The sequence below is a fragment of the Delphinus delphis genome, chromosome 20, assembly GCF_949987515.2.
Source record: "Delphinus delphis chromosome 20, mDelDel1.2, whole genome shotgun sequence".
Classification (NCBI taxonomy): domain Eukaryota; kingdom Metazoa; phylum Chordata; class Mammalia; order Artiodactyla; family Delphinidae; genus Delphinus; species Delphinus delphis.
In genome coordinates this window covers 31,736,336-31,748,498 of record NC_082702.1, presented here as the reverse complement: position 1 = coordinate 31,748,498, position 12,163 = coordinate 31,736,336, and the positions used below count along the sequence as shown (strand labels likewise).

Here is a 12,163-nt window from a genome sequence, read left to right as displayed (position 1 = left end):
CTTTAGTCACAGCCTCTCCTGGGTGTCTGGTGGGAGCTCTGCCCATAGTGGGCAATGAGGGAAGGAAGAAAGGACCCAAGGTAGGCAGGGCTCAAGGTAAGAATCAGTCCTTTCCCCTCCCCAGCCCTTGTCCTCTGCAGTTCTCTAGGGATGACTCAAAAGAAGCCCACTAATGTTCTTGGCCCTGGGGAGTCTCCCTCCTTGCTGTCTTTGAAGCTGCTCGACACTTACTCAAGTGAACCGGAGATGGGCACCTGAGGGAGACATTCCAGGAGGCACCTGAACCCGGCATCACCCAGCAGGTTTGCTGAAAGGCTGCAAGAGGTACGAGGAGGTTGTTGGTGCTCAGACGTGCCTTCTCTTCAGTTACCATCACTGCTACTCTACCCACTCAGCACTGCCATGATCCCCTCCACCACTCTGCACTACTTCTGTTCCAACAGCACCGTCATCACCACCAGCACCATCCCATCACTGCTACTAGGCATCACCACTAGAATTATCACCACCATCCCCCTCACCAGCACCACAGTTAACCAGGCCTCATCTTCCCGTTCAGTATCTGGTGACCACTCCCAGGACTCAAGTGCCTCCAGCAGGCTTTCAGGGGTTAGAGAAAAACCAATTAGCTTTTACCATGCACTTGGCCTGCATCCGTTGGGAGCCATAATTTTTGAACAAGAGTAAATTCAGGAAAAAGAAAGATATTTGGAGGATGTATTTATCCATCATATTTCTTCTTTTAATTTGAGAATGCAATATCTGAAATTGCACCGGAAGACTTTCTTATTTCCCTTCATTGTAGCATTCTATGGTTTTAGCTACAGTTTCAGAAACAATATAATCAGCATGTCCGGGAATATCTGATTTTTGTCCTGCATCTTTGAACTCATTTTGTCCCTGATTATGACACTTTTTTTTTTGTTTTTTGTGGTACGCGGGCCTCTCACTGTTGTGGCCTCTCCCATTGCGGAGCACAGGCTCCGGACGCGCAGGCTCAGCGGCCATGGCTCACGGGCCCAGGTGCTCCGCGGCATGTGGGATCTTCCCGGACCGGGGCATGAACCCGTGTCCCCTGCATCGGCAGGCGAACTCTCAACCACTGCGCCACCAGGGAAGCCCCTGATTATGACACTCTTAAGCCTTGTTTATTTTGTCTTTTCCTGAGAAATTTTAAAAATGAAAAACTAGTTTGTCTCAGGAAGACACTTAATAAAGTAATCTTTAAAATAAGCAAAAGTTCCCTCTATAATGAAAAAACAGGAAAACTTAAAGACATCTTGCTTATTCATCTTTCTTTAAAATACATGATTTTCATCAGCCGCATTTCTCTCCTTGGCCACATCACAACAGGAACTTAAATTGTGTTTTTTCGGGTAGACAGCTCTCTTTACATCCTGCTTGTCCTAAGCTGGACTCCTAACAGTTTTGAGCAAAGACTGCATCGTACTAGTTGTGTGACTTAGGGCAGGTTCTTAAACTCTCTGTACCTCAGTTCTCTCATCTATAAAATGGGGATAATAGTACTTAGGGTTGTTGGAAGGATAAAAAGAATATGTAAAGCACTTAGGACAGTGGAGAAACTACTCAATAGGTATTAGCTTTGTTTCACCTACCCATGCGGGCTGCACTATTTGGGCACCCAAGACAGGCCACACAGATACCACTTCTCATCCATACGACAGCCCACAAATCCCCACCCTCCAGGGCCCTCCGCAGGCTGAGGCATTTGTTGCTCTTAACCATCTGCCAGGCCAACCAACGGATCCCTTCTTTCAGGCCCCACCAGCCAGCAGAGCTCCAGTGCCCTGATCAACATGAGGCCAAGGGGCTCCTGTGGCCCTTTGTGAAGGGCTCCCCAAATTAGATCAAGGGCATACCCTGAATTAGCTCCGCCATGGTGGCAGTGGGGAATGGTAGGGATAAAATGGGGACAGAGAAACCACGTGGACGTGACTGAGTCCCAGGCATCCCATGCCCTGTTAGCTGGTCCTGAGAGGTGCTGAGTGCACACACACGCATGCACACACACCCTGTCGGTGCCACCCAGGCACACACTCCCGGGCTCCTCTCCCCCCTCCTGCCCGACTTACTCCAGCTGACTCAGGTCTTCACACTTGCTCAGCAACCAGCAGAGCGGCTCCACATGCTCCTGGCTGAGGCCGCAGCCTGTGAATCTGCTGCAGGAAGGGGTGCAAACCGGGGATGGGGCCACTCAGACCCTCTGCCCTGGCTAGTCCTGGGTGTGGCCTCTGAGTTTCAGCGGGGCCTCACCCAAGCTTGGATTCTCTGGAAACATCCAGCATCCACCACTCCCACCTCCCTCCACAGCAGATCCCACCAACATTCTCCCTCTGGGGAGGTGGTTCTCAAAGTGTGGTCCCCAACCACCCCCACCAGCATCCCTTGGGAACTTGGTGAGAGGCATGTTCTGGGAACGCAACCCAAATGCGCTGAATTAAAAGCTCTAGGAACAAGGCTCTCCAGACTGATTCTGATTCAAGGTGAACTACAGCTCTTGGCGGTCACTTTAATCGACAGACATGAGGGTGGAGTGGAGGAGACTAAGGGTGATGTCTGCTCCTGCAGAGGGTTATTGATGCTGGAATCAAAAGTAATAGTAAGTGTCTTTGAGAGGCCTACACCGAGACTACACAATAAGGTAAATGAACAGCTTACGGCCAGCCAGCAACTTAAAAAAAAAATCTTAAAAAGAGAAAGTACCTAAAACCAGTATCTAAAATTTTTATCATTGTTACTCTCCTTCATGATTTTTTCCATAGTCCTAAATTCCCTACTACCCTACTGTTTACTTCATATTTTTATTTAAAAAAAATTTTTTTTTTTTGCAGTACGCAGGCCTCTCACTGTTGTGGCCTCTCCCGCTGCAGAGCACAGGCTCCGGACGCGCAGGCTCAGTGGCCATGGCTCATGGGCCCAGCCGCTCCGCGGCATGTGGGATCTTCCCGGACCGGGGCATGAACCCGTGTCCCCTGCATCGGCAGGCAGACTCCCAACCACTGCGCCACCAGAGAAGCCCTACTTCATATTTTTAAATCAGCTCATTCTTTTTATTTAATGCATTTATTGGAAAGGGAAACCCTGTATCACTCACTCCAATGGAAAACTGGGATTGCCTGCCCCAAACAGACCATAAGCATAAGGATACAGGAAACGGGAGCAAAATATCATCATTAAATTCGAGCCAGACACTGGCACCTGCTGAGAGCTCTCTCTTTATTTAAAAGGGAGCTTAGCAAATGTTAAGAGGTGTTGTAGACACACTAACACCTAACTGAGGCTTCCTCTTGGCCTTAATCAGAGAATTGAAAAGGGAGGAATTCAATGAAGCTGAAGTACTCTACCATCGGCCCAACCTCCTAAAAATCATCCCACCCTGGTCTTTGTCCTACATTTTGGAAATCACAGACTCGGAAACTATGAAGGTATTCTAGAGGTCACGATAGTGTTGGGTTAAGACAGGAATTGGAAAGTCTACAGCCCAAGACCGCCTGCTTTATAAGACCTGCACACTAAGAATAGTCTTTCCATTTTCAAACAGTTGAGAAAAAAATCAAAAGGAGAGTAACATTTCATGACACACAAACATTACATGAAATTCATGTCTCAGTGTCCATAACTCCAGTTTTACTGGTACACAGACACACGCCTTCGTTTACATATTGTCTGTGTTGCTTTCAAGCTAAAACGGCAGGGTTGAATAGCTGTGATAGAGACCCTATGGCCTGGAAAACCCCAAATATTTACAATCTAACCCTTTACAGAAGAAGTTTGCCTGCCCCTGGGCCAGGAGCGCTATAAGACTCCCTGGATTCAAGTCCCAGCTGTACCCCTTCCTGCTGCATGACCACAGCTGTGAGGCTTATAGGACGTAATCTGCATGAGGCTCTTAGAATGGTGCCCTACAGATGCTCAGCAAACATCAGCTCTTTATTTATCGTTATTTCGCAGCTGAGGAGGCTGAGACGCAGAGAGAAGGGTCTGGTCCAAGGTCACTCGGTGAGCCAGTGGCAACAAATAGCTACCAGAAACGTCATCTCTGTACTTAGAGGTTATTCTCTGGCCCCATTATCCTGTGCAATGCTGGCTCCCCTGTCACCAAGGCAACCACAGAGCACTGGTCCAAGAGTCAGCGGTGTGGCGCAGGGGGACGCTCGTAACTGTGAGTGCCTGTCGTGCTTTACACATTGCCTCAATTCCTCTTTGCCAACGGCCTGAAATATAGCGTCTCCCTTCTCCAGCTGCGGGAGCTGAGGATTGGAGAGGTTAAGGAACTTGCCCAAGGTGCCAGGCCCTTGTGGGGCTGGTATTTAAAGCTTTTCCGCAGACCAGGCCCCTGAGCTCTAATCCTGTCTGCTGTGGACTCCTTGTTTGCCCGTGACGGAGCCCAGCCCTCTCAGTCTGTCTTCTGCTCTGGATACCCAGGAGGCAAGTCTGCCCGTCCTCAACCCCCACGGGCTGCTCGGGCACGGTTCCGGGGGACTTACCCACAGCACCCGCCTTCCTGCTCCTCGCTAGACCTGAAGTGCAGGGTCGCGTGATGCAGGGACCTGGAGCAGACAGCACCTGGGTCAGCCACCCTTGACCACAGCCTCAGCATGCCCCCAGGGGGCAGGCCCCCCTCCTCCAGCAGCTGAGTCTCTGATTTGGGTCCCACTATCTCCATCCTAGCCCTTCACATCCAACAGGCTCCAGGCACCACCCTCCTAGGTTCTGGTTGTCCCAGGGCAATGCTCACCTGAGATCCACCTTCTGAACCCGCGGGCACAGGCTGAAGATGTCAGCCAGCAGGAGGGGGCTCCTTGGGGACAGTTCCATCTGGGTCAGCCTGAGTAGGAAAGGGGCGGGGCCCTATGTGAGCAAGTCGGAACCAAGCAAGATCAGTGGGCAAGAAACCTGGACAGGCTGGAGGCGAATGAAAAGGATGGGGGGCTGGTGGGTCAGCCAGGCATTAAGGAAGGAGACAGGAACTCAAGAGCCAGAAATAGGAGCTTGAGGTCAAGTGGACTGAGGTTTGAGTCCTAGTTCTGCTTACTGGCTGTGTGTCCTTGGATAAGTAGTTTAACCTCTCTGAACCTCAGTTTCCTTATCTGAAAAACGGAACTACTTATACACCTTCCTCTAGGGTGCACTGCCAGCACGATACCCATGCTTATTGTTATTATTATATTGTTTTTATCCTAAGCACTCACAGGTGAGTCCTTGCTGACAAGGAGCGGGAAGCTTTAGGTCCTTAAGAGTTTCTCAAGCTCAGCATTACAGAGATAATTCTTTGGATCTGGGGGCTGTCCTGTAGGAAGTTTACCAGCATCCCAGACCTCTACTCACTAGAGGCCAGCAGTAGCATGACCTCCCACCCACCTCTGCCATCACGATAACAAAAATGTCTCTGTTGCCGAATGTGTCCTGAAGGGCAAAATCACCCGCCAGCTGTGAACCACTGCCTTAGAGAAAGTGAGATGCTTCCATCTTGCCCTTGGAGGCATCCTTGGGGTCTCCATTTCCCTCGCTCCATAAACCCTCCATCAGCTTGTCTTGTTAGTTACACCCCCAAGATCCACCCTGAATCTACCTACTTCCCTCTCTCCCCACCAATTCCCAGCCCCCATCATCTCTTCCCCTGGCTGTACAACCCCCTCCCTGCTCTTGCTTCCACGCTTGTCCCGGTCCCTTCTCTACCCAGCAGCCAGACTAAGGTTTTGAAAAGACAAATCGTTCCTCTGCCTTGGGCAAAATCCCAAACTCCTCGCCACAGCTACCAGGCCCTGTGTGACCCGGCCCAGGTTCATTTCTCTACCTTCTCTCCTACAACTCTGCCGGCCACTGTGCTCTGGCCACACTGGCCTTTCTGACTGTTCCTCGAGCCCATTGAGTTCAATCCTGCTTCAGGGCCTCATGCATGCTGTTCCATCTCCTTGGAATGCTGTTCCCTGCTTTTCAAAAGGCTGGCTCCCTCTCTTCCTTCAGGTAGCACCCCAGTGTCCCTCCTCAAAGGCGTTCCCTGACCACCCCTGCCATTGTCTAAATCACCTCCACAATCACTCCTTACCACATTCTCTAGAAAAATACTTTATCACTCTCTGAATTCATCTTATTTGCTTTCACTTTGCTTGTTGACCAGCTCCCTCTACTACACGGTAAGCTCCAAGAAGATAAGGACCTCGTCTTTTTTTTTTCCTCTCTCAGCTGTGTCTCCAGCACCCCAAGCAGTGCCTGGTCCACAGCAGTGCACAAACAGTATGGACTGAATAATACTGGGTTGGCCAAAAAGTTTGTTTGGGTTTTTCAGTAAGATACTATAGAAAAACTCGAATGAATTTTTTGACCAACCCAATACAAAGCTTAAGCACTGGTGACCGTCAGGCCGGCTACCTCATTCCAAAGACAGATGAGGAGTTGGGGGCTGATGCTGTGTGACTTGGGCATAGAGAAGTCCCTCTCTGGTCTGAGGTTTCCTATCTACTCATGTTAGCCCACAACTTCTGTGTCCAAAGGAACCCTTCCTGATCCGTCCTTTCCTGTCAGGGTGGGACCATAGTGGATTCTGTAGTTTGACATGGGCTCTGCCACACTTGCCCACCTCTGGGAAGTCACACATCTCCTCCCTCCCCTCCCAAAAGGACTCAGGGATAAGTGAGATCCTGGATGTGATGTCAGCTGTCTCAGGTGTCCCAGAGATCCTTAGCAGGAGTACTTATATTGCTGTTTTTAATGGTATGATTTAATTTTCTGTTGTATTTTTCCATATCAGCTGTAGCTGCTCTTGCCCCGTTGGAAAAATATTTAAAGTAAATCCTTTTTTAAATTCTAACCAGTCTGAGCTGAAATTAGAAAATAGAGTTTTAAATACTTTGGGGATGCTGCTTAAATTCCCCTTTTACAGAATTAGATGGTGACCTTTAAAAACTGGTGAGTGGGGGCTTCCCTGGTGGTGCAGTGGCTAAGAATCTGCCTGCCAATGCAGGCGACACGGGTTCGAGCCCTGGTCTGGGAAGATCCCACATGCCACGGAGCAGCTAAGCCCGTGCGCCACGACTACTGAGCCTGCGCTCTAGAGCCCGCGTGCCACGACTACTGAAGCCCATGTGCCTAGAGCCCGTGCTCCGCAACGAGAGAAGCCACCGCAGTGAGAAGCCCGTGCACCCCAATGAAGAGCACTCCCCACTTGCCACAACTAGAGAAAGCCCGTGCTCAGCAATGAAGACCCAATGCAGCCAAAATATATATATATATATATATAAATTACAAAAAAAACCCAACTGGTGTGTGATATATACGTGACCTACAACTATAGTCTCTTTATAGGAGTAGGTGACCTTTCTGTGGGTGGAGAGAAGAATGATGGCCCATTTGTCACAGGCCTTCCATTCTTCAAGGTGCTTTTAGAGCAACTATCTTGTTTGAATCCCAACCCTGGGGGAAGGGTTGAAGAATATTAGTCCCATTTGTCAGATAAGGAAACTGAGGCCTAGAGGGGTCAAATAACTCCCCCCTGAGGTTGACAAGGTATTAGGGGAGAGCTGGAAGCAGACTTGAGCTCCCAGTTGTGCCAGGTAAAATGATGAAACAGCCCAAGAGAAGCGGGGAGGGTGCAGAAGGGGATGGCTTTGCGATGCAAGAGCCTCAGCCCTGCACAGTGAAATGGGGAAACCAGTCTTACTGCAGCAGGCTTAGCTCAGGGAGCCGGGGTAGGTGGTGCAGCAGGGTCTCCAGGCTCTGGTCACTCAGGACCTTGCAGGACAATCTGTGAAACAAAGCATCTGAATGAGGTGGGGAAATCTTGGGAAAAGCTAGATGGGTCCTAAGCCAGGATTGCCCAAAACATCCCCTCTGAACACTGGGGTCCTTGAGTTATCATTGAGGCTGGAGGAAAGGGAAGGTCATATATATGCTTGGAAAATGCTGGGTTAAGCCCCATTAGTTTTCTTTGCTGCAGGACTTCTCAGAGCCTTTAATCTGCCCTTGTGCATCGTGAATTTCTAAAGGGCTATAGTAGACATTTTTCCCCCAAAAGGCATGGACTAGTAGGATTATCATTTTGAGGGCCATGAAGACTGGTACCCTGGAGAACACACCTGTTAAGAAGAGAATGCCGCCTTAACCCAAAGTAGTGAACATAATGGTGGCAATTCAGGCACGTTAACAGGTCAGCAAAGGAGAGATGCAGGGTAGCTCGGGCCCCTGACTGCCCATCAACACCAGACCAACCAGCTGATCACCTGTCTAGATAATTCATCAGAAGCCAGTCCACTTAGGAGAAACTCCTGATATCCATCCTTTGGTCTCTGCTCTGTCTGGAGGACTGGGTCAACCAGAGTCTCTAAGCACCTTGGGGTTTACATACAGCCCTCCCTGCGAGTCTAGAGCCACTTCCTGACCCCCAGAGGCATTGGGACTGTATTTTCCTTCTGCCTTTCTCCCCTTTTGCTGCCCTTTCTCTCTGTCCCTGTTTCTTTGTCCCCTGCAGGCTGCCCTTTCCCCTCACTGGGGCTGCCAGGAGCCTGGCCCATCTCCATCGCATTACTGTCTGGCTGAAGGGGGACCCAGCTTCACCTTGCGGGGAACAGTAAAAGGGGCCACCTATGGTTCTGGAACTGGAAGCGAGGAGCCTCTGCCAGGGCCCAGGCTGTAGGCTCAGCACTACTCGCTCTGTCCCGGGATTGGGCCTGGGGCTCTGAGCACAGGCAGAGCAGAGGCGTTCACTGAGGGGTGGTCTGACCACAAACACCAGTGGCTTTCCACTGGATCCCAAATACACACAGTGCTACGGCCTCTGCTTGGGATCAATGTGGGGTTTACACACTGTTTTTTTTTTTTTTTTTAAGCAACAGAACCTTTACCTTTATTTTTGCATTTGGAATGCCAAAATGTACACATCATGTACCATGGTGATGAGTGGTATTAAAAACCAGGGGCAAGTGTGGGGGGAACTCTCTGCACTAGTTTTGCAACTTTTCTGAAAGCAAGCCTTAAACTATTCTAAAATAAATGGTTTATTTGCAAATTCATTGGTTCCACACATCCTGATATTCTAGGAAAGCCACAATGTTCTATTATGAGACAAAAGTTCACTGCAAATCTTAAGATCCTGTATCCGTTAACATCAAAACCACCTTCCTCCATATCCATAAGTGTTTGAACATGGGGAGAGGTATGGAAGGACATACCCCAGTTGTCAACATGGATAATGAGCTTGTTGCAAGGACCAGAGGGCAATTGAGGCGGAAGCCAGAAAGCAAGAAAAAAAAAAAAAAACTGTAGCAAAATGGAAAACCACATATGGGGCGATGTAAAGTGAAACTGCAGAACGCAGCTGGCCTGTGATTTCGAACAGGAAAAAACTTGTATATGCAAATGGAGAAGGTCACCAGGACAAATGACAACACTGAGTTGATGAGGGACGGGGTTATTTAGATGAGGGAGGTTTGTCTTGGGTTTCTTTAAGGTAATTATTGTAATAAAATTACAACGAGGATGAGGGAAGGAAAGTCTGACCGACCACTTTGCAGATGACAAAGCTGAGGCCTGAGGGGTTAAAGCCATTTGCCCAAAGTTACCCAGCTTGTTGGTGGCTGAGCCAGGACTCCTGATTCTAAGCCCAGTCTCTGGTCACAGACCCAGGCGTTCTGGGGTGAGCTGGTAACCCTGGCTGGGGGATGCCCTGAGGAGGGGCCTTCAGAATGACAGGCTCCAGCCACAGAGGCAGTCCCAGCTGAGTGCCAGGGTGGGGCTCCAGGGGTGGAGGGGGGCAGACTGGGGCTCCCAGGTGCCCTGAGTTGAGCCGATGGGGAGATGAAGCCCTGGGCCCGGCATGGCCTCTCTCAGTGGGAGGGATGAGGTGTCTGAAGCTGGGGCCATTGGGAGGCAAGGAGCCTTCCACCAATGGGTTAGGGAACTCCCATGGCATAGGGCTACGGGGTCTGGCAGGAAGGGACCAGGAGGGACTCATCTGGTCTCTAACCAGGACACCCCACCCCAGGTCACTGGGCAGGTGCCCACGTTGTGCCCCTGCGGCTGTGTCCTCCGTACTTACTTGACTTCCAGAGGCCCCGGGCACTTCTCCAGAGTCTCACAGAGGCGGGAGAGGCTCAAGGGTTCCAGCTGACATTCCCTGAGGCTGAAAAGGGGCAGCGGGCAGGGCGAGGGGGTCAGGGAGGGCTCAGGGTCCCTGTCCAACCCCAAGGGCTCTCCGCTTCTCCCAACAACTCTCCTCCCCAACCTGCAGGCCGCCAGCCCCTGCAGTGCCAACAGGGCACACTCTCCACCCCTTACAGCCCCCACAGAAACAGTCAAGGACCCTGAGCGCCCAGCTGCCCTCGTCCAGTCCCAAGTCCTCCCCACTGCCCCTGCCTACATCCAGGCTATCTTCGTCACTCACCTGGGCCACTTGAACACCCCCTGGGTTCCCCCTCTTGCCTCCCTGCAATCCTCCACCCTGCCGGCGTCTTAGCTTTAACAAATACAAACCTGCCCAGCCTCTCCTGTGCCGAAAACTCTCTGCGGCTCCCCATCATCCTTAGGCTAAAAGCAAAACACCTTTCCCATGTCTCCACTCGCCTCCACTCTCCCTGTATAATAAGCTCTAGCCACACAGAAATGCTTCCCCAGAGCCAAGGCTTCACTCCCCTGGGCCTCTGCACGATCTGTCCCGCCTGCCTGGGATCCTGCCCACCCCGTCCCCAGAGAACCCTGTTCAGGCCCCAGCTAACGTGTCTCTCTTCCTAGGTGAGGAAATCAAGCCCCAGAGAGGGGAGGGGCCCAGCCAGGGTCTCATAGCCCCTCATGGCAGAGCTGGGAAGTCTTCAGAGAAAACAATGCAGAATCTTCTCTACAGGGAACGCCGGAGCCAGCAGCCCCGTCACCAGCCCCACACTTCTTCCCCCTTCTCTCAAACTCTCTTTCCCCTGTCTCCCAACCCCCAGGCTCTCCACTCCCTCACCCCTTACCCCATTGTGGTTACCCCTAAACAAGAAGTGGGTAAGATGGTACCAGAAGCTCCTGGAGATGCGGTGCTGACCGAACCCCAAGACCTGGGCTCCAGCTTGGAACTCTGGCAACGATCCAGCAGGCAACAGATCCCTAGGAGTGGGGAAATCACTTTGAAAGGAAAGTTCAAAGCATCCACATCGGAAGGCTAGACTCATTAGTCGGGGCTGGAAGGGGCCCTCGGGACAGTCAAGCCCCTCCCTGTACGGATGGGGCAACTGAGGCCCAGGGAAGGGAAGCCAGAGTGAGGATGCCAGCAGCTTATACCTGTCCAGGTGGGCAGCACCTGAGCAGGTCGAGGGGAGCTAGGACAGAGCCCCCTCCTCTTTCTGACCACTGTTGTAGGTATCATCCACCTATCTGTGCCTCCATTCTTTTGGCTTCAAGAACCCAGAGAGTTCCCAGAAATGGAGACCCTAGCTCGGCAAGCAATACCACCCCGGCTTCAGGCAGCCCACCTGCTACAGCAGTGTTTTTCTCTAACACATTAGCTGGAAATGCACTCTGCCCAGCTGGCCCCGCTTCAGGAGCCCTGTGCTTTTGCCCAGGTGAAACCAGGGTGCCGGGCTCCACTAGGGGGCAGCCGGGAACACCTGCGGAGAACTAGTTTACCGCAAAGATGTGGAAACTTTTTCAGAGCACCGACGGTTCTTGGCTTCTCTAATGTGATACTCAGAGTGTGAAAGGGCAGGGATTCATATGAAGTCAGGACGCTGCAAAGTGCTGCAAAGGTCCTCAGTGGCAGAAACACAGCGGCTCCCCTCTACCCTCCCACACAACCGCTCTCCTAACACTTGCTCTGCTGCAGCATCACCCGTCAGCCCCTCCCTCCCATGTGCCCTCCTTCTAAGAAAAGATTGAAAGCAGCTGATTACTGCAAATTTACATGGGGGAGGGGTTACAGAAGTGATTAATTCCAGCCTGCCAGACCTGGGCTAACAGTCAGCATGGGTCTGGGGGTTGGGGGCACCTATAAGAAATGGGGACCAGAGACAGAGAGGGGAGGCCCCCCAACCTCAGAGCTTTCCCTCCTTACCTGTCTCTTCCTTCACCCCTCAGGATGACGCGTTGGCTCTCAGAGCTGCAGGCAGAGAGGAGGTGGCAGCCTGAGAAAGGGCCAAGGGGCCCCTTCCCAGGCAGCAGCAAGAGACCAGAC

At 51.5% G+C, this 12,163-nt stretch overlaps 1 protein-coding gene across 4 annotated transcripts in view; it reads right to left on the bottom strand.

Annotated features, from left to right (window-relative positions):
* Positions 1-12,163, bottom strand: part of NLRC5 (NLR family CARD domain containing 5) — a 105,445-nt gene that overhangs the window by 19,951 nt on the left and 73,331 nt on the right. For 3 of the 4 annotated variants that reach the window (XM_060000217.1, XM_060000218.1, XM_060000216.1), the window contains 8 exons: positions 12,044-12,088; positions 11,011-11,100; positions 10,055-10,138; positions 7,682-7,765; positions 4,760-4,849; positions 4,509-4,571; positions 2,094-2,180; positions 232-315 (listed from right to left, as the gene is read on the bottom strand). In XM_060000217.1, the coding sequence (XP_059856200.1) occupies positions 232-315; positions 2,094-2,180; positions 4,509-4,571; positions 4,760-4,849; positions 7,682-7,765; positions 10,055-10,138; positions 11,011-11,100; positions 12,044-12,088 (627 nt within the window). The remainder of the gene's footprint in view (positions 1-231; positions 316-2,093; positions 2,181-4,508; positions 4,572-4,759; positions 4,850-7,681; positions 7,766-10,054; positions 10,139-11,010; positions 11,101-12,043; positions 12,089-12,163) is intronic. The other variant, XM_060000219.1, reaches the window with a different exon arrangement.